General features: G+C 39.1%; 1 protein-coding gene and 1 long non-coding RNA gene across 3 annotated transcripts in view; one reads left to right on the forward strand and one right to left on the reverse strand.

Moving 5' to 3' along the window:
• LOC146453874 (androglobin-like) overlaps positions 1-21,897 on the reverse strand; it is a 46,698-nt gene that overhangs the window by 18,607 nt on the left and 6,194 nt on the right. For both annotated transcript variants that reach the window (XM_085096108.1, XM_085096107.1), the window contains exons 3-15: positions 21,420-21,470; positions 13,708-13,806; positions 12,122-12,202; positions 11,258-11,539; positions 10,434-10,573; positions 9,581-9,670; positions 8,674-8,891; positions 8,154-8,266; positions 6,872-7,140; positions 5,573-5,750; positions 4,486-4,831; positions 3,576-3,864; positions 2,789-2,852 (exon numbers count right to left, since the gene is read on the reverse strand). In XM_085096108.1, coding sequence (XP_084952234.1) covers positions 2,789-2,852; positions 3,576-3,864; positions 4,486-4,831; positions 5,573-5,750; positions 6,872-7,140; positions 8,154-8,266; positions 8,674-8,891; positions 9,581-9,670; positions 10,434-10,573; positions 11,258-11,539; positions 12,122-12,202; positions 13,708-13,806; positions 21,420-21,470 — 2,220 coding nt within the window. The remainder of the gene's footprint in view (positions 1-2,788; positions 2,853-3,575; positions 3,865-4,485; positions 4,832-5,572; positions 5,751-6,871; positions 7,141-8,153; positions 8,267-8,673; positions 8,892-9,580; positions 9,671-10,433; positions 10,574-11,257; positions 11,540-12,121; positions 12,203-13,707; positions 13,807-21,419; positions 21,471-21,897) is intronic.
• On the forward strand, positions 15,476-17,321 carry LOC146453875 (uncharacterized). The gene is made up of 2 exons (XR_014859404.1): positions 15,476-15,595; positions 15,899-17,321. It is a non-coding gene; the product is annotated as an uncharacterized LOC146453875 (long non-coding RNA).

Below are 21,897 nucleotides of genomic sequence, written 5' to 3' on the forward strand. Positions count from 1 at the left end.
TGGGCAACATAAATACTTCACAGGTTAGCTCCGTTGCCTTACAATCCCATCAGAATCAGAAATAAATTAGGTGGACAACCATCAGATTAACTAAACTTCTATATCTTCCGATAACAACAATTTTAATTGAATTCAACTTAAACTGAATGAATCAAGTCCATTGGGTGTATGTGAGAATGCAGCAGTGTATTAAACCTTGTACCAATGAACCAAAATACTAATACTTGCTGAAAGATGAAGGGTTAGATTTAGTGTTGGCCTTTCTTATGAGCAGGTGATCTGGGATTTCAGTGTGTTTTCATCTTCAAAAGAAAAATTGATGCGTTGCAAGCAAGGAAAACCAATTCAAGCACAGGAAAGTTGCCAGCAGTAGTGCGCGAGAGCTTCAAGTAACAGAATGCAAAGTGCAATTATCGATGAGCATCCGAGGTGAAGTGAATTGTGATAATGATGATGATGCACTCACAGATAGTGACAATTCACTGTCTTGTCGTTTAAGTCTACGTCCCATTACAGAGGACGTCTTCCTATCAGGTACCACACTAGCACCACCGTGAAGATTGATTGGAATGAAAACCCACCTCTGACAAATTTGAACTGTGGGTTAGAACTAGAAATAATGCGAAACATTACAATTTGTTAAGGATTAGTATTTGACATTATTATAAATAATGAACTGTGGATTAGTATTTGACATAATTATAAATAATGAACTGTGGATTAGTATTTGACATATCAAGTATAAATGATGACCTATTACCTAATTTGTGGGTTAGCATAATTCTAAATCTTTTATATTGAAAAAAGCTTCAAATATTGATAATGTTATAATTTTTGCAGTGTCAGATGTGGTTAGAATCATTAATATTCGGTCAAGTCCAGTCAAGAAACTTTATGGTAGTTAATTTTAAAGTAGTGAATAGCTGGCCAGTGTTTAATGAAATGGTATGAATTCAAACACAAAGAAGGAATAGAGAAGATGGTTGAAATTAACAGCCCATCAATGTATATAGACAAATTAAAGAGTGAAGTATCAAATAGACAGGTACACTGTCTTGAGGCAGTAAATAGTTTATGCATGTTTTGCTATTTTGAAAACAGTGTTTGCACCAAGGAGTAAAGAAAGCAATAATTTTATACATAGACTGAAGAAATAATTATGTACATTAGAATTAAAGTCACTAAGGAAAAGTTTTTATTTAGAAGCTTGTGGGTACCCTTACATTTATTGACCACAAATTGCACAATGTAAAGCTCCTTTTTTCAAGAAACAGAAACACTTTTTCAGGATAACTAGTTCCAAGAGTCCCGATAATTACTTATTCCAATGTGAAAGTTAGAATTGTGGAAAATTTAAACACACACAGAATTATGTCAGTATGGAGGAAAAAACTGGATACAAGGAAATTATTATTTTTTTATTTTTTTTTTTTTGATCTGATAACAAGTAAATAAGAAAGTAAACAGTGAGCAAAAGGAGAGAAGAAAGAGTTATACCTCCACAGGACTTGTGCAAGTTACTTCCTCTGGAGTTAGAGATGGAATTAGAGAAGGACAACACTTTACGATGAGAGGAGAAGAAAAATTGAAACTGTTAGAAATTAGTGCTGATTATCAGAGAAAATATGATAGAAGTTTAATTAGAACAAAAGACTGTTATTGATACTAAACCCTTGTAATAAGTTAACAAGATAATATATAGATAACAAAGTGGATAACAACAGCTATTTAAACATTTAAATTAGTTAGAAAGAAATACATGTACAGTTATGCACTGTAGAGTGTTTTCACATGACGTCACGGCGGCCTTGTTGGTGTCCCAAAACAAAGAAATGGCCGCCATTCTGAGTTCTCCCAACAGGATTCGAACCTAAGACCTTCCGATTACTAGTTCGGATGCTCTACCACTGAGCTACAGGAGACTCAGGGGAGCTATTAGGCCATTCCACTATTGTTTTGTTGCTGTTGCTGTTGTAATGTTGACTCAGATATATGAGTGAAACAGTGAAGAAAAGAATGTTCCCAAGAAAGAAATGAAATGAAAGAATGACTTTTGTTTTTGACAATTTAAATGACAAGGACACATAAAGGAGAAGATGAACAAACAAGTACAGACTTCAAAAACATCAACAAGAAACCATACAACCAGTGAGTGATTCACAAGTCAAGGGATATCCTTCAAGTTAATCATTGTTACCTGTTCATTTATTCAATACACCAACCAACATCTTACAGGGATATGAAAATTGACCATATTTTTAACGGCAACATAACAAAAGCCCACCAACAACTTGCAGACAAGTCACTAACATTTTTACCGACTGCTGGCCAACTGCCAGCCAACACTTCATTTTAAAACAAAGTTAAACTGTTAGTCTGCCAGCTGTTTGTCGCCAACTGTTGGTCATTTGTCAGCCGACAGGTTTATTGGGGATCTGTTCTTTAATTGTACCCAAATTAAATTTAATGTAGAGTAAATAAGAAAAAATTTGAAGAAATGTGACCCAGGCAAAGTTAGGTAGAGGTAAAGTAAAAGAAAGACTACTGTAATACGGTCTGAAAGTAACCCTTTATTCTTAGGAATTATCAGGATCTTATTTCTCCTTGCAATATCAATACATGATCAAACAAACAATTATTAGGTTATGAGAATAAAGAACATGTTCACCAGAGATGAATTTCATGACCTTCCAAAGAGTACCATACAAACATGGGGAACAGTAAGGCAAATGTAACCACTGATATTGGGGATTAAACTAAAAGGAATAAATCACAGTACATTCATTACCTTTAACTCAGAGTTTCCTTTGGAATAACTGTATGTGTTAGGCTTGTGGAACATGTACAAATGTCTGCAACATCAACAAAACAGAAGGTTCAACACAAATGAAGCTAAACCAAAATTGCTGGCCCTGGCTGTTATGTTGAGTTTTTGTTTCTAGATAATGTAATTTACCTGCTTAAAGGGTACAGCGTAATGGGCCAAATTTAGAGGGTTAATTTTATAATTTTGATTTATTTTACCACAAAATGAAGTAAAGAACAAAAAACATACATGTTTACATGAAAGAAAGAAAGTGGTGAGGAAGCCTAAAAGGGAACCATAAGGCTTATATAATTGATAGGTTTTTTACACAAATAGAGGGTTGCCTAGACGCTCATTGTTATGACTTTCTTTTGCGGTTTCCTGGTACCCATTTGTACACTCAAAATAATTTTGGACCCATTTACATAAGCGTGGAGATGAGTTTAACCTGGGAAGAGTGTTATCCCTGAAGGAAATATCATTCTGGTGGTTTCATCTTGGGATGATATCTCACCCAAGACAAACTTCATACCACCACAGGTGACACTCATCAAAAGGATAATTCTAAATACTGTCCAATAAAGATGAGAATAACACAGATGTGAACAGGTTGAGTTTCCAGGTTGAATTAGAATATTTTGGAATGTTGGTTTTTGTGGAGAGAGGAAAACTGTAGTACCCGAAGAAAAAGCCTCAGACCAGGGACAAGAACACAGTACAAACAAAATATTATGAATATATTATAAATTTAGCTACAACTTTTTCTGACCTAAAGCATTTACAGAAGTCAGCATACTCCATCCATATTTTCTTCCCTTTATTATTCTCCTCTTTACCCTTGTCGCCATCTTCTGTCTTGTCACCTTCAGTCTTTTCATCATTCATTTCTCCGTCTGTTCCGTCACCTGGAGTCTTGTCTCCATCACCTGTTGTACTGGGCAGATCAAGCACTGGGATTTCATCTTCACGAATGGTATCTACTTTATGTGAAGAATCTCTTTCTAATTCAACCTTAGCACTTTTCTCTACACGGGACATTCGTCTTGATTCAGGAGGTGCTGTGAAGTTGAAAGTCAAACATGAACTAACATTAACAATGTAAGGTAATTCTTGGAATTCTCAAGTATCACAGAGAAGTGTGGGTGACAAACTTGGGCAAATTATGTGCCATGGATGCCATGTTCTTGAAAGCATACGGTTTCTGTTTTACAGCATGAAACTGTCAAAGAACAAATTCCAATGACCTTCCATGGAGTGGGTAGGGACTTTTTCTGGAACTGCACATTGGAAATTCCAAAGGGAGGTCTATCAAAAGCCAACGTGTTCAAAGCAAAGTAGGTTAATTGGAATTTAAGGAGGGGTGGGTAGTCTAAACCAAAAAACCTTCCAGGGGAGGGGTGAGTACCATATTTCATTGAACAAAATTTGAAGGTAATGACTCTATAGGAAGCCATCTCCAGATACTGTAAGAAGCATCTGTGCAGTGTCTGAATAAAAATGAATGACACTGTAAAAGAACTTCATGAATCACAAGAAGAGAATTAAAAGACAAAGTTCACCAACAGATTACATGTAGAAACTGATGCTTTACTCTCTGGGGTACCATGCATTATCATGTAGCAGTACAACTTTGTACTGAGTGGTACATGTAGCTATAAAATCATTCCTTAGTTTCTTACTTTTTGCCAACAAATCTACACCAGGTCTTTCCATTCTGGACATTCTTCTACCCTTTGGTGATGGTGCACCAGACTTGTTCCTGTCCAGCTTCTCACTAACACTCAGCTTGCTTCCAGATCTACTCTTATCGGCCTTCTCAGCAGTCTTTGGTAATTTGTCCTTCTCTCCCTTGTCACTTTTTGCAGACTTCTCTCTATCTTTTAACTTTGAAGAATCTTTAGCGCTGCGTTCTCGCAGGCTTTCACGGCTATCTTTGCTTTCTTTCAAAGATTCCCTTTCTTTGTCATGATCTGCTTTGCCATCTTCACCTTCCAATCTGGGAGTTGGCGTCTTAGATTTCTCCTCCTAAAATAGTTGAAAAGTGTTTTTAAAAATATAAGCTATTTCTCTTGCAGTGTATAGATTTTGCTTCTAAAACATTGTACTGTATGATAATTAGCAGCAATAGTACTTTTCTGTGCTACAATGCTCATTATGTTCTACAAAGCAGATCTAACTAACTTTTGACTCTGCAGGTAAAATTCTATAATGGGGCCATTCAATGAGAGCCACGTGTCCAAATGTCTCTGACTTGCTTCTGACTCTGTTTCCAAGGAAATTAGAATATGTACACTGCCAGTATGGTTCCAAAAAGCATTCATACCCTCCACAGAAGGAGGTCTTAAAGTAGCCACAGTTAACAAAATTAATTGAAGGGCTCAGAGCATACAGATTTAACTGACCCATTGATAGTGCTTTTTGGACCACTTTTGGTTGTTTTCGCTCAGATTTGCAAGATTTTTTGCACAAGTATGGACCTCGATTCCTTTAGAAAATGTTGCCTCAAGATTGTTTCAGGGATGCAGGCCTATAAGACCTGTAGCTACATGGAAGAAAAACCTCATCAGGCTCAGTAATAAAGTAACCCAGCCGGTTCTTTATGTGCTGTGCACCATCAACTTAAGCCTCAAGTAATTATTGTGTTCCGTTGAAATTTCAACTGGTGATTTCCAATGTGTAGGTGGCCTCCAAACCAAAACCTCTGTGCACGGGCTAAAGATATTTTCTAGAACAACAGATTACAAGAGGCATGATTCCAAACAATACCTCTTTTACAACTGCAGGCTCTTCAGTGACCCCCTCTTTCTTCTCCATGGTAGCAAGGTTGTCAGCTCCTTCCTCACCCTCTCCACCCTCCTTCTTTTCTCCATCAGCTTTGTCCCCTTCTTCCAGTATTTCACCCATTGGCTTCTCAGGGCGAAATTTAAGCCACCTTACTGGAGTCCTAAAATTCGCAATGACCATTTTTCATTAGTTTATTTTCCATTTCAATCTGTACTAGTACTCTCATCCTGTGTAATAATATTGAACAGTTAACCTTCTCCTCTTCCAGAAACAAGGGGTCAAAAATACTAATGATACAAGCAAACTTTGTCTAACTCCTTCTTCCCAGCCTATCTGCAGCTGAGGACTCTAGATCTAACTCATGGTAGATTCTTGATCAAAGTGAATGTCATTTAACATAGGGGGCATCTGCCTCTTGCAGCTACCGTTACTATAATATTAGTGAACTTCAGATCAAAGTACGAATACGAGATTGAGTACGAGTACGACTTTCACATTTTAAGCCAGTCACAATTCACCAACAGTATCCAAACAAGATCGGTGTGACAAGTGGTTATCAAAACCATGCAAACTAGATTAGACAAGTTGTACTCGTAACTCAATCTTGTACCGTCTTGTAGTCAAGCTGAAAGTCCCTGATGTCTATCACTCTCTGATCATCACTCATCACTTAAACGACCTTGTTATTTGTTATGTCAATTGAGAAACAAAGCCTGATCTGGTAAAATTGCTTTGGTGCCTTGTAGTTTTCTAAACAACCTTGGAAGGTTTCAGTAGTGGAAGACCAGGGTCCTGTGTTTATTTGACAGGTTCCAGTTTCCTGAAGATCAATCGGGCAGGCCTCATATTAAGACTTTACAGGAGGACAAAGCTGGCTCCTTCTGCGATGCAGGAATGTAACTACTATTTCCAACAGGTTTCATTATGTCAATCACAGGTGGAAAAATTTGGTCAAATAATTAAAAAAAAAAAAAAAAAGAGTAAAACCGGGTGCTGTTTTTCAGCCACTGGGAGAAACCCAGCAACTAATACTCATGTAAAAATCAATATGACATTTTCAGTTAACAGTCCATTTAAAACTTATTTGCTGTGAATTTTAACCACTAGTGTAAAATTACACTGTACCATTTTTAAAAATCCAACATTGTAACTAACAATGATGGAAAATCCAAATAAATTGATGTTTCAGAACAATGAGAGCAATTTTGTAACATTCAATTTTCCTGCTTCTATCTTGACCAAACTATCCCAATGTATAAATTTGATCTGACTTGGCTATACCTTGCTCTACTGACAGGGATGGGGCTGACTTTATGGTTAAGAAATGGAGACACTACTTCCAAGAACTGTGGGTCCTTGGGGGGCTCAGGAGGAGTCAGAGCTGGTTCTACGGGCTGCTTCTTCTTCTTCTGCCGGATAAGCTTCCACCGGGGAATCTGGACAGGAGGTGGAGGAGGTACCAGGGGACAGTCTCTTACTGTCGTCAACATGACAGGGTGGGGGTGATTATGAGACAAGCCAGACTGACGCAGTTTCTCAGATGCATCCGCCTAGAAGGCACAAAATGAAAACAGTAGCTTAGCAGTTACAGCATTCCACTAACATAACTGTCATTAAAGGGGCAGTATCATGGGAGATCGATTGGAGATATCATGATTTTTGGCCAAAATTCACTAAATTTAAATTTTGAACACTGTGTTAATTAATTTCTCAGTCGCTTATTTAAAGAAATATTAAGTGATTCTAAGACGAAAGGTTGATCCAAAATATAGTACAACCGGCGATTTTTAGTGCATTATAACAGCGAAATTTGAAAACGTCCGCCAGACGTTTTCAAATTTGAATCCTCTCTATCTTGGTCATCTGCCAGCGAAAATATCCTTGGATAGTTTCTTTGCATTCTGATAGTCTTTTAATGGAATTTTGTCATTCGATGTGTTACTAAAAATAGCATGATACTGTCCCTTTAAGGGCCGTAAACTGGAACACCTGTTATGGCTGAATACCCCTGAGGAGACTCATGTTATGGGTGATCTTGACAGTTGTGGTTTTGTTTTACCCACAAAGCAGCAGAATTGTTCCAGGTGAGAGGTTGCAACACGTGTCTTAAAACTTAATGACAGTCCCACACCGTCAAGGCTTGGGATTTTCTGAATTACAGTATATTTACATGTATGGACTTCATATACATGACTGAGCGTAACCTTTTACTGTAAGCACTGATATCAACATGGACATTCCCTACATTGTTCTTCACACATGTAAGTTTTTTTATGGAACAACTTAAACATCACGACCAGTGTTGAGTACTCTATCAACTGAGCATTCAAACCTGAACTGGAAGATGAATTCAGTAAAAAAATAATACAATAAAAGAAATAATAATAAAAAGAATCAGAAAATAATTGAAGGGGTGCAGGCAAAAAGGCCCAAAGTGACTCTTGTATTTCAAGTCAAATTTTCCTTTTGTTTCACAAGCAAATACAATTTGGAAGGAGAGTCTGGCAATTTATCAGAAGTCAGTTAGGGCTTTCCCCCCTTCAATTTTAAAATCTCCACTCACCATTTCTTTGAGAACAGAATGTCTCATTGGTGTGTTTGGTGGATGAGAGTAGCTGGCAAATATGACAAACTCAGGCTCCTTAGGGATTTCCACAGGATATACAGCTGGTGTGGCTGGAATGAAATGATAATGCTCTTAATAGATGCAAATAATTAAACTGTACTTGTCTAGTAATAACTTGCCATACATTAAAACCTAGCCTGAAAGCAGACATCCAAAGAGGACTTCAAGTCTTGATATCCTTGATTACAAATGGATAACATGATCACTAACCACAGATAAGAATGATGTAGACCAAATCAGATTTAAACATATGAGCACAACTAAGTCCCAAATTAGTATGTCCTCTGTGGCCATTTGAAGGGGTACCTGGAACAAGGCCAGCGGTAACAAAAAAATTTGTAAATCCGAGTGACAAACTAGAATGTCAACGACAGTGAGAAAGCATTTACAAAAAGCCACTTAATACACAAGCACATACAATAAGTTGGTTATACACACTGAGTGCTTCAGCTGGTACCTTTGTCTGCCTTGTCCTTATCTTTAGCTTTGTTATCTTTTTCAGCCTTTTCCAGCCCTTTGTCAGACTTGGTTGACTTACGCTCCTTGTCTCTGTCATCCTTCTTCTTGCACTCGGTGTTTGGCTGTTTCTTTTCTTGGGGTGGAGGTGTGTTCTCCAGTTTCCACCGCGGTAAAGCTTGGAGAAGAAGCTTCCATATCTCACCGGTATGACCACACCTAACAACAACAGATATCAAGAAACAAGATTATTGTTAGCGTACATTTATTTTTTAGCCTAACTATGATTAATAAAACTAAGTAATATATTTTTAAGATTTACTGTAGCTCTGCCTTTAATTTTGGTCCCATGTGTATACTTTGTTCTAATTATTTAACTGAGGGAGCCCATTCCTCATAAGCCTGGTGGCTTGACCCATGGGCTTCTTCACCATTAAAAAATAATAATAATTTGCAATTGTAAACTTTTGTTTTTTGGCTAAACAATAAACTAAACTAAACTAAACTAAACTAAAACTACTTGCAGCGTAAGGTTCAATTTGTGATGAGCACATGCAGGTAATTTACTGCTGATAGTTTTCATTGTAGAGGCAGTTTCCCACACCTTGTGAGCGAGATTGTACAATGATAAGAAAAGTGTTTTGTTGATTTCAGTTTAGGATCATGCACAATAAGTTTGAATCGTTCATTCTTGCTGTTCATTCTTGTCCCAAGAGATGACCAGTGTAATTCATATGATTGTAATTTGATGTCAGTAATTTTTAAACAAATACAAGCTATTGTATAGAACAGAAGTCTACATACAGTGTATAGTATAAGAGGCTGAATTTCATATGGATCAGAACATTTTTTGTTTGTATGTTTGCTTTTGTCTCTACAAATTCTATCTGGTACATGCGTACTGTTACCTTAGTGGGATAATCTCGGGTAGCCATCCAGTGAGAGCGTGAACTACAGTGAAATCTCCAAATTCACTGGCATTATAACCACCAGCATAACTGGAAAGGAAAAGAAAGCAAGATGACATAACTTACATGGTATGGTATACTCAAATAATTATTGTGATTGGCTTCACGGTTTTGGCCTCATTTTGGTTTTTCCATGCACCACTAATTAAAATTAATTGCCAAAAGCGCAGAACTACACTTAAGCCCTAATTTTGGATTTTCCATTCACTGAATTGCCAATATCTGCCAATTGATCAGACCTAACCTTATTGAGAAATTTAATATTATTTATTTTAACACATTTATTCACTTACAATTTTTGCTGTTGAATAGATTGGCCACTGGGTTACAATGTATGTGCTATTAATTGGACTGTTTTACTCAACTTTGGTAGTTGACAAGGACCTATAATAAACTATTCTTTATATAATTTTTAATTATTTATTTTTAATACTTTTTTTTTTTTTTACCGTCAAACCACGTCATAATATGGACCATTGGGACCAGAAAAAGTGTCCGTGTTATGGAATGTCGTTAGCAAGTTAATTTTTATGAAAATATATGGGGAGGGAACAAGAATACTATCTGTAATATGAGGTGTCCATAAAGGGGGGTTCCAGTCTGAAATTAAAATGTTTTGAAAAAAATTACAAATTATTCAAAATAATATTCAACAAAAGTTGCCATTCAAAACTTAAATGGTAAGCTGATTAATGAATGTACAGTTCATGTTTGGTTAAATTTCTTCAGTGTAATTCTTTAGTCAAGATTACTACATGTAATAAGTTTATTTGAAATACTGAACATTACTTACTCTAATGAAGCTACTTTGATGAGAGCTTTAGAAAGTAGCATGGGCCACAATTCATGTTCATTTGGAGTCGCAGGCAACAAAAGATTTCCCTCCTCATTGAATGGCATCCAGTCATCAACTGTGACTTTCCTCCAGGTACCCTAAACAACAACAATAATTATACATGTTCAAGCGGTTTTCAGTCAGCGTGACAGATAATGCGTGACTCTCGCATTTTACATTCATTAACTTGTGAGGCCAAACAAACTTTAAACCGAGCTTAAAATCGAGATCTTTGGAGATGAACGTAGACCATGTAAGTTAAATCAACAGGTACATGAAATTCATGTAATAAAAGAAAGATTTGAACATGAATCTGTACTGTACTCTAAACAACATACTGTACATGTTAATTAAACCAGCTGTAGAAATTAAACAAAGTAATACTATGCCTTCCACATAAACAGAACCCTTATTTGCTTTGAAAATATGGCTGCTTATTTGCTTTGGATTTTATTTTGCTTATTTGATTTTGCTTATGGTTGCTTATTTGCTTTTGAAAATATGTGGTTCAGACAGGTGTGAAGAAAAACTGACATAAAAGAATGACTGGGACTCAGTTCGTGCCAAAGTTGTCAGGTAATATTTTGCTCAGTCCATTTTTGAAACCTTTCACACTTTTAAATCATTTGACACTTTTCCATCATAAATTACTTCTCACAATTGTCATTTTTATAACCTTGAAAATAAAGTTATGATGACTTCAAAACGTTGGATTTTTTTTTCTTATTTTCATTATTAAAAGAATGAAAAAATTACATCAATCTACAAGCAAGCGAGCCTACCATCCAGAACACCCTGACACAGTATTTCCCTCCAGGGTTATAAACAGGCAGAGGAGAGCCTTTTGTCTTTTCTTTTGGCCATATGTGTCCCCATGGTTTCCAGGTATTGTCCTCTATCAGAGCATCTTTGTCTTTCTCCTTGTCTTTGTCCTTGTCTTTATCCTTGTCTTTGTCTCCTTTGTTGCTTTCCTTGGTTTCTTTTGCGCCCTTTACCTCCACTGGTTCCACTTTGAAGTGCTGTTTCCACAGGCAAGTCACCTGTCCGATGATCCACCTAAGCAACTGAATATAAGAAATAAAGAAACATGTTATTCATTATGGGTCAGACAAGTAACTCTGCAGTGTATGTTAAAGTGCTAAAGTAAACCCACGAATTTCCCACGGCGAGAATAGAACCCATGACCTCTGGATTTGATTAGCCGTTTACTTTATTTTCAACAACTACGTGACTGCACCACTATGTGACTGTAATATTCTGGGCCCATTAAACCAGCCAAAGTTCGATAACACAACTTCTTTTAATTCTAACTGTGGACAACATGTTTCATAATCTGAACTGTTCTATTGGAAAACTACTGAAGGAGCAGTTACACAGCTCACAACTTTCCATAGTGAACCTGTATACAGCGCTACGGAACTTACATGTAGTATAGGAATGCATATGATGTTTGGTTTTACAGATTGGTAAAATGTTTTGAAATCAGTTTAAAAATCGTTATGAGAGAAAACTTTACAACCTCTCAATTTGCTTCGTACCTGGATTTAGATGAACCCTATAGTAAATTCACTAATTTTGTACAGTTTACATGTATGTAAGTTCTGTTATTTTGCTTAACTAAATTAAAATTTCAAAGACCTGTGTACCTCACTGTGAGTCAAGTGATCATTTGCAGAAAGTAGATCTATTTCCTCAGTCAAGCTCTTTGGATCAACAACCACTGGCGCCTGAAATGACAACAATAGTATAGTACATGTATAATGTGTGGTTCCAGAAAATATCCATACCCCCACCATGGAGGGAACTGGAAATTCCAGAGGGGTAGGGGGGTCAATGGCCCAGGAAATTCCAGAGGGGAGGAGGGGTGAATGGTTGGATAAGTTTCCAGAGGGTCAACTTCACGTTCATGTCAGACATAAATGTTCAAAATTGTAACTTACCAACTTTGCAACTTCGTAGATCTTTCTTGAAGACATTACTTTGTTTAACTGTTTTAAAGAAACCCTTGCTACATTAAAAACATGTTTCTCTTCTCCGAAAAGCCTTTTTAAGCGAAGTACTCCAACTGAGACAAGAAATCTATGTCTGCGTTGCGTGACTCAGTTATTATGAAACTGTTGTTTGTGAAACTTTCTTGCGTAGAAAATATCGTTTACTGGCAACAATTGAATTTGTATCAATTTTTAAAAGGGAAAGTTTTGTATGGCTATAAAGTGAAAGCCCCAATTTTACATAAAACATTGAAATATTTGTGTGTTATATTTGTATGCTGTGTAGAGTTACGGGCAAAGGTCAATTCCCGCGGTCAGTTATAACTGGTTTGTCAAAACTGACCCGTGTTAAAACTTATTTTGTCCAAAATATTTCAACTTAAAGTCCAAAACTATTATCGTAATTTCTATGCCAAAATTCAACATCCTGGGGGGTGGGGGGTCCTTTGTGAAATTCCCTCCATGGTGGGGGTATGGATATTTTCTGGAACCACACAATATAACTTATTATGGCATTAAATGCATGACTTGTACAATGTATGAATTCATTTCCTAATAATATTAAATCATTAAATTAAACAGTCAAACCTCCATACATAAATTTTATGGTGCACCAGTTAATGCATTTATTTAGACAATTTAGGAATTTGAAAGTAGATTTCATCTGTCTTTTGTCTGAACGGCAATTAGTCACATCAACTACATGCAGGTGTTAAGTGGACTTAATAAAGACAATCATGCTTAAGGGTCAATGATGGTGATGATGTGGATGATGATCATGCTAAGAAAAATAAAATTACGTACACATAGCACTGTCAGGTCTGTCATCAGCAGTGGACAGCTCGTAGCTGCCGACTGTAGCCAGCAACTACAGTAAAGGGTAGCCGATTACACAGAGTATGAAAACAGCAGGAGTGGGACACTAATGCCTCTAATGTTCTCCTTGTTTATTACAGGCTATTAAGTGTATTCTTGTGGAGCTGGCTTCTCCTAGGATCAATGATTGACATCCCTGTTTGTACATGTATGTGCAGCCATACTGACTTTTGTCTGGGCAGGAGATAAGTACTGAAAACCTTGCATTTGTTAACTCTGATACAAATTCAATCAAAGTAAAATGCAACTGTTGCAAGTCAACAGGTCAGCATAATTTATATACATGAACATGAGTCAGGCTGCAATAAATGTGAAAGCAGATATCTTCACACTCTGCCGTCTGACTTGGACTTAACATTGCATACCTTTTCCATAATGAATTCCACAGGCCTCTTCCAGTGATCAACTTGGCATTTTATTGAAGCTGGTAAATCTATCCTGCCTTCAGGGTCTTCATATGGGTGCTACAAATCAACATGACAAATTAAATATAAATAAATCTAAGAATTTTCAAATACAGCTTCAAATATTTGCAACTCCATCAACAAAAAATAATTACTTCCAGATTTCTTGGTTTGATTTTTGATTTCGCAAGAATCAGTCTGCCATTTGTAACGACAGGCGGAAAGACACAGAGTCCGCAAAACACAACTTATTTATTCTGGTTGAACAGCGACAACAAAACTTCAAGATGGCTTCCTACAAGCTCGGTCACGTGACACGCAAGGCGGGAACTAGACTTGTACTTCATGTAACCATACTCGTTACATCTCCCTTCCTAAGTCTAATAGTTTAGTTTATGCATACAGAACGTTAATGATAATAAAAAAGCAATAACATAATGTTCAAATCTGCCTTAGAAAGTCTCCTATATTAAAACGCCCCTGCAAAAGTACGTAATAAAGCCAAATTGAAAAAAGGGGCAACAAGGCAGAGTCAGTGTCTTATTTCAGCACTCATAATCTTTTAACCACACTGGGGGGCGGCGGTCCCGCACTGGACGACCTTCAGTATGAGGCCCAGAAACCACTGGTGATGATGGTATCATTGCCTGTGGCGGCTCAGCAGGACTTGACTCTACCAGTTCCATTGGATTGGTCATGTCGAGGTTTGTCTCCACTGACTCCGGTAACTCCTCGGGTGTTGCTCTGAGCCATTTGCGGTTCCGACGATAATGCTTTCCGTTCACTTCAACCAAGTAGGAACGGGTCCCCTCCTCTCCAATGATGCGCCCCAGTGACCATTCCTTCTCGCGTGGCAATCGCATTCTAATGGCATCACCGTCAAGCAATTTTGGCAGTTCATGTGAGTGACGATCATAGTACAGTACTGTGCAAAAGTAATGAGAGCGAATTTCGACGAATTTCGCCGAAATTCGGCGAAAAGTAGCGAAAAACAGCGAAATTTCGAAGGACACGAAACTTGAACGAATCTTCCGCGAATTTTCGAAGCCGCTATTGTTTTGACACGATCGAAATTACGGCCTTGTCGGCGAAATACAACTCGAAAATTCGTTCGAATTTTCGAGCGGCTATTCGAAATTTCGGAAGGTCAGTCTCGAATTTTCGAAGAGGAATTCGATTTTTCGAGAGAAAGGTATCGAATTTTCGGCAAACGATTCTCTTAAAATGACGCTTTAAGTTACAGTAATATATTCAATTCACTCGAGGTTTCATCTCAACAACAATAGATGGATACGTAATCATGGCAACCGTGGTTCAGGTAGTTTGTTTGGATCGACCTCGCATATCTATTACTAAGTCTGCAATCATGCCGAAGGTATCTAGCTATACACGAAAGCGGATTCATGCTCTCGATGAATTTGGTCTTCAACCTATTGCAATTTTGAAACAGTTAGTGGATGAAGGTCTCCGAGTTAGTTATCCGAGCGTAGCAAGAATAGTCAAGAAAGTGAAACTTACCGGATCGATCGATAACCTCGCCAGATCTGGTCGGCCGAGAAAACTGAACGAAGCAGCCAAAACCTTCATCGACGTTCAGATGAGGGAAAACGATGAAACAACTAGCCACCAGATCCAGAAGAGGCTTGCCAGGCGTGGTGTAACAGTCCACGCATCAACAGTCCGAAGATCGCGCAAAGAACAAGGATGGACTCTCCAAAATACCAGCCAACAGCAATGGCCCTTCGTCTCAGCGACAAACTCTTCTCCAAGGAGACTCTCGTTAAGTCTACTGTGCACGGAACCAAAGAATTTGCTGCCCTGGATCCAAGTGTCATTGCTGCAATAAAAGGTAAGCTTGTTAGCATATAAATACATTGCAGTGATATGTTATGATGTCCCTAATACTGAAACATTATGGCATCTTAGTTTCTTCTATAACTTTCGGCGGGAAACGTCTTACCTATCAATCACGCTACCACTGGATTTATGCGTGTTTGTCGATTTCAATACACCTTTAAAATTGAGTAATTGGCAAAGTAATTGAACGTCATTGGTGTGCTCGAATAGTGGTCTCAAATTCAATGTTAATCAGACACTATAAGGTATTTAGAAACTTACCCTAACTTTGTATTGTTGCTGTTTTCCTTTTCAGCGGAAGTGACATCAGCCTTTGGCTACATGTGCAGAAATGCCGAAGATAAAAACAAGATCTGGGAGGCGTGCAAGATTAGTATCGGCAAGCGATGCCAAAACCTTCGAAAGACAACTAGGCAAGAATAGACGTTTGAAATTTTCCATGTCAAATGCATCAAACAAGATAGATTTATTTTCAGATCAATTCATGTAATAATAGGGTAGCTTCAATTTTTTCAGTTTCTTTTGTCATGTAAGTTTGTTAACCAATAAAAGGTAGAAAGATTAGAACTTGCTTTCTTGCTTTCACATTCGAACTCTCACAAAAATAAAATGGGAGCAATCGAACCCCATCGAACTTTGATCGAGTTCGATTAGGTACGATGGCCGAAGTTGGCATACATTCGATTAAAAATGATAAAGTAGTGGGTTATAAAATGATGTTTTAGTAAAGCAACATCAATCTATTGTTCATTTCACCTAATTCAAAAGAATGCGCCCGTAGCAACCAAAGCATTTGCGAGAAGAGAGGAGTCTGGGCACCATACCATCGCTCACATAAATGTAAACAAAATGTCACGCGGTTTGTTTGATTCCGGTTTATCTGAGGATGATTCCACATCTTACCAACGTGTTTGGCAAACTTTAATATGAGAAAACATTTACCCAGAACAGAAATAGAAAGTCCACTGGATAAATTTGCCGTTGGAGGTGGTAAAATTGACAATGCACAGTCGGCCGTTCGCTTCACGATTGCTTTCTTGTGTCGTCGCACGTGGAACAGTGCTTCAGCGCTTTTTGTTTGTATCCTTTTTAATAACATCTACCAGATTATGTGTCCCACATCCCCGTCAAAGTTCATGCGCATCCTGATTTTGAACCCAAATTGAATACCTTTACATAATTATCCGCGTTTTGCGGTATTTGAGTCGACAAAGATGTCCGATTTGAAAGTCACGATCTTTTGTCAGATTAAATCACATTCAACGAAAATGATGTTTTTAGCCGATGTGAAGATTATCTCTACATGTATGTATGTCCCAAAAAGCTTTCATACTGTAGAGCAAAAGAAATATGCGTGGTAAAATAAAAACGAATACAGTACATGCATGTCACCGCGTAGGCTTTGGATGATACAGTGTAATGTTTATCTTACTGCACGTCACGAAATTTCCATGTTCCTTTCGTTATTTCGAAAATTCTTCGATGTTTCCTCTTGCTTTTGCGAAAATTCTTCGCTATTTCGCTCTTTCGAAACTTCGTTTCATCGAAATTTCGTTAGCTTTTTCGAATTTTCGATTGACCACGCAACATTTCTTCGAAAGTTCTTCGAATTTTCGAAGAAAGATCGCGAAATATCGTTCGAAATTTCCTTGAATATTCGTGAGAACAAAGGACGAATTTCGACGAATTTCGCTCTCATTACTTTTGCACAGTACTGTAGTATTTCTGCTTCTGCTTTCTAATCTTGATCTTTTCGGGGACATCAGTTATCACCTGTGGAGTTAACAATTGCTTGGCTACTGGGAGACGGGTGCGTGTTCCCCTACCATATAGTAGCTGAACAGGAGAAGCATTCATACCCTCAATTGGTGTGTTGCGCCACTCAAGTAACGCCAGCAGAGGATCACACTTATCAGCTCGGGCTTTGGTCAGCAATGACTTGCAAGTCTTAACTGCATTTTCCACACGACTATTACTTTGTGCGTGATAAGGGCTTGATGTGACGTGGTGAAAATCCCATTCCTTACTGAAGGTCTGGAAATCTTCACTGCTGAAGGGGGGCCCATTGTCACTGATGAGAGTCACAGGAATACCATGCCTGGAAAACCACGCCTTTAGAATGGTGATAACACGGTTGCTGGTGGTGCTACTCATATCTTGCACTTCAAAATAGCCAGAGTAGTAATCAACGGCTATCAAAAATGATTGCCCATCCAGCACGAAAAGATCAACACCAACTTTCTGCCATGGCAAATTAGGCACATCATGAGGCTTTAAAGGCTCATTACATTGTTCGGGCTGATAACGGTTACAGATTCCACACCTTGACAAGTGATCTTTGAGCTGGGCTGCGATTCCAGGCCAGTAAACAATGTCGCGGGCACGACGCAATGTTCCTTCTATTCCAATATGTGATTCATGCAGGCTCTTTACAACACCAGAACGCTCCTTAAATGGTATCACAAGGCGATGACCCTTGTATACCAATCCATCTTCTATGGTCAGCTCATCACGGCTGTTCCAATACAGCTCAATTACTTGCCCCCGACGCCGGTCATATTTGTGAGCTTCTGACAGGGTCTCTGGCCAACCCTCATGAATAACATCAGACAGGGTCTGTAATTCTTCATCCTGAGCAGTCTCCTTGCGCAGCTCTTCCAGGCGAGTGGGGGAGACACTTAGATCTTCACCATTTTTAATCTGCTCTAACTCAAAAGCGAACAGTCGTTCTCTGACAGAACGGACGTCACTGTCCTGGGTCTGACTCACTGGTTCCTTTTCCAAGTAAGCGCGACTTAATGTGTCAGCCAAGAACATGGTCTCTCCTTTCTTGTATACCACTTGGATGTCATAGTTCTGTAAGCGGAGACGCATGCGTTGAAGGCGTTTTGGCGAACTGTGGATTGGCTTCTTGAATATGGTTTCCAACGGCTTGTGGTCTGACTGCACAATTACATTGCTCCTTCCAAAAATGTACTGATCAAATTTCTCACAAGCATAAACTATGGCGAGTAGCTCTTTTTCAATCTGCGCATAGTTTTGTTCCGTTTGAGTCATCACACGAGAGCTGTAAGCCACTGGGTGCTCCTCCTGTAGCAGAGCTGCACCAAGTCCACTTTGGGAAGCATCGCATTGAATGACCACTGGCTTATTCACGTCATAGTAGGCAAGTACAGGTGCAGATACAATCATTTCCTTGACATGGGCCATAGCATCAGTATGACTTTGCAGCCAACACCACTCAGCATCCTTTTCAGTGAGTTTTCTCAAGACTTCTGTTTCTTCGGATAGACGTGGGAGGAACTTTGCCAAGTAGTTCACCATGCCCAGGAACCTACGTAAGGACTGGACATCAGTCGGGTCTGCCATCCCCACAATTGCCTCAACCTTGTGTGGATCTGGTTTCAGTCCCTCACGGGTTAGAATGTGTCCGATGAAGGGAACTTCTTGCTGTCTCAGTCGGGCTTTCTTCTTGTTCAACTTCAGGTTTCTCTCACGGCAACGGTCTAGGAAGGCACGCACATTCCGGTCATGGTCTGTCTGCCACTCAGCAGGTGTGTTGCCAAATCCAACGATCACAAAATCATCTGCAATTACTTCTACTCCTTTAAGCCCCTCAATGTGCTCTCGCATTTTGCGCTGCCAAACTTCCGGTGCACTATTGATGCCGAATGGCATTCGCTTCCAACGGTAGCGCCCGAACGGGGTGTTAAACGTTGTTAAACTACTAGACTCATCGTCAAGTTCCACTTGCCAGAAACCATTACTGGCATCAAAAACACTGAACAATTTTGCCCCATTCAGCCTAGTTGCAATCTCTTCAATTGTCGGCATCGGGAAGTGTTCACGCTTTATGGCAAGATTCAGATCCCTGGGATCCAAACAGATGCGTAACTTGGTTTCCCCCTCAGCTTCGGTGGATGGCTTGGTCACCACTAGCATACTGGATACCCAGTCAGTAGGATGGTCGACTTGTTCGATTATGTTAGCAGCTACCATTTCTTCGAGTTTCCGCTGAACTCGCTCAGTCATCGCAACAGGTAAACGCCGCGGAGGATGCACTACAGGTCTGATGGACTCGTCTGTTACAAGTGGTACTGTCCGTCCAACTTTCCAAGGCCTTCAAATACATCGTCATACTCTTCCAGCAATGGTTCTGTGTCGGACTTCAGTACATTGACGCGTGGATCTCGGTCACTGTCTAGAATCTTTATCAAGTTCATTTCCAGCATTGTCTGCTTAGACAGTATGGGCTCATACCCATGGCCCCTGACTACATTGACTTCAATTTTGTGTGCGTTTCCTTTGCGGGAGACATACACTGTGGCTTTGCCCTCGATGGGTTGCTCATCTCCATTAGCTAAAACCAGGATTGACTTGCCGCGTGCATTGAGGAAATTCAAGTGCAGATCGCCAGTCACCTTCTTGTACACATCCAAGGGCAAAAGATTGCATTCAGCCCCCGTGTCCATCAAGAAGATTACATCATGACCTGAAAGGGGGTTAGACTCTTTTGATACAGTGAGGGTAACCATCTCACGACCTCCGTTTCCAACACCTGCGGCACTTAAATAAAATCGCTCTTGGACAGAAGACACCTTGCTTTTTGCTGGGCACTTGACAACAAAATGATTCCTTTTTTTACAATATGCACAAATCTGGCCAAAGGCAGGGCAGCTACGTCTTTCGTGGTTCCTGCCACAGAATCTGCAGTCCTTGATCCAGCCACTGCTGACAGATGGGACATTTTCTGACTGCTCTTTCTCTTTCTCTTTCACAGCACTCAATCCAGACTCAGCAGACATAACTTTCATTTGAACAGCCGTACTCTCGGCGGCACGAGCGATATCTATAGCTTTCTCAAGAGTCAATTTCTTCTCTTTGAGCAAATTTTCACGTACCTTGGCAGTTTTGGTACCTGTCACCAGTCGATCCCGGAGAAGCTGATCGGGTGTGATTGACTCGAAATCACAATTTGCTGCAATTTGGCGAAGCTCCGTCAAATATTGATCAACAGTTTCAGATTCCCGCTGATCCCGCGTAAAGAAAAGAAAATGTTCGTAAATAGTGTTTTCCCTGGGAATCCAATACTCTTCGAACTTGCTTACAACCGCAGCGATTTTCTTCGCGTCGTCTGGCGAGGCCCACGTGAAAGTACGAAACACCTTGTTCGCTTCTTTTCCAATTACGGCCAAAAGTGTTGCTACTTGGCGTGCTTCTTCCTCTTTATCTAGCTTCGTAGCCAGCCTGTAATTATTCCAAGCAGAAACCCAAGTTCGCCAATTGGACGCTGTCGAACCATCGTTAAGCTCGAGTATGTCAGGAGGAGGTATTTGGAAATTCGCCATGGTTATCAAACTTGAAGCCGGACTTTCGCTATCTTTAACACTGGTTTCAGGCATAAATTCGGTAGCTTCTGCCACAAATCATTCCTTTTCGTGACGTGTGGATCCGGGAAACTTCTGACACCATGTAACGACAGGCGGAAAGACACAGAGTCCGCAAAACACAACTTATTTATTCCGGTTGAACAGCGACAACAAAACTTCAAGATGGCTTCCTAAAAGCTCGGTCACGTGACACGCAAGGCGGGAACTAGACTTGTACTTCATGTAACCATACTCGTTACACCATTGGGCAAAAGCCTGCAATTCATCTGTTACCTGTTATGGTGTGACTAGCTGAGGTTGTTCTTACCACACATGAATCACAAACAGTCCTCTATTTAAAGCTCTTACTTATAGAAAATAATGTACACTGTACTTGTAAACAAATAAACAAAAGGATTGTCATTCATGACTGTACAGGACACTTACTGGGTTTGGACTTTTACCCTTTTCTTTCTCCTTTGCTTTGTGAGCTGTGTCCTAAAATTAAATGATGAAATCCAAAGTTAGAATAATTTTTAAAGAAATTGAAACAATGCTGTACACACAGAACAAATATCATAAATGCCAATACACTGCCGTTTTGGCTAACTACTGTCACCATTGAGCAAGCACGACACCCATCTTGAGAGTTGGTATAATTATATTAATATAAATGTTGTAGGTTAAAATGAATCCCAGGTTAAAATGATTTCAACCTAGGTTGATTTGCATTTTCCTTTGTTAAGGTCGGGTAATTTACATCTGAAACAAGGGAAAATACAAATCAACCTAGGTTGAAATCATTTTAACCTGGGATTCATTTTAACCTACAACATAAACACGTTGAAAGCAATGATAACTCAAAATTTACAAACATTTTACATGGCAGAAAAAACATGGGAAAAGTCAGATTAAAAACATAACC

Source organism: Pavona decussata, unplaced genomic scaffold (assembly GCF_977016875.1).
Source record: "Pavona decussata unplaced genomic scaffold, jaPavDecu1.1 SCAFFOLD_322, whole genome shotgun sequence".
NCBI lineage: Eukaryota > Metazoa > Cnidaria > Anthozoa > Scleractinia > Agariciidae > Pavona > Pavona decussata.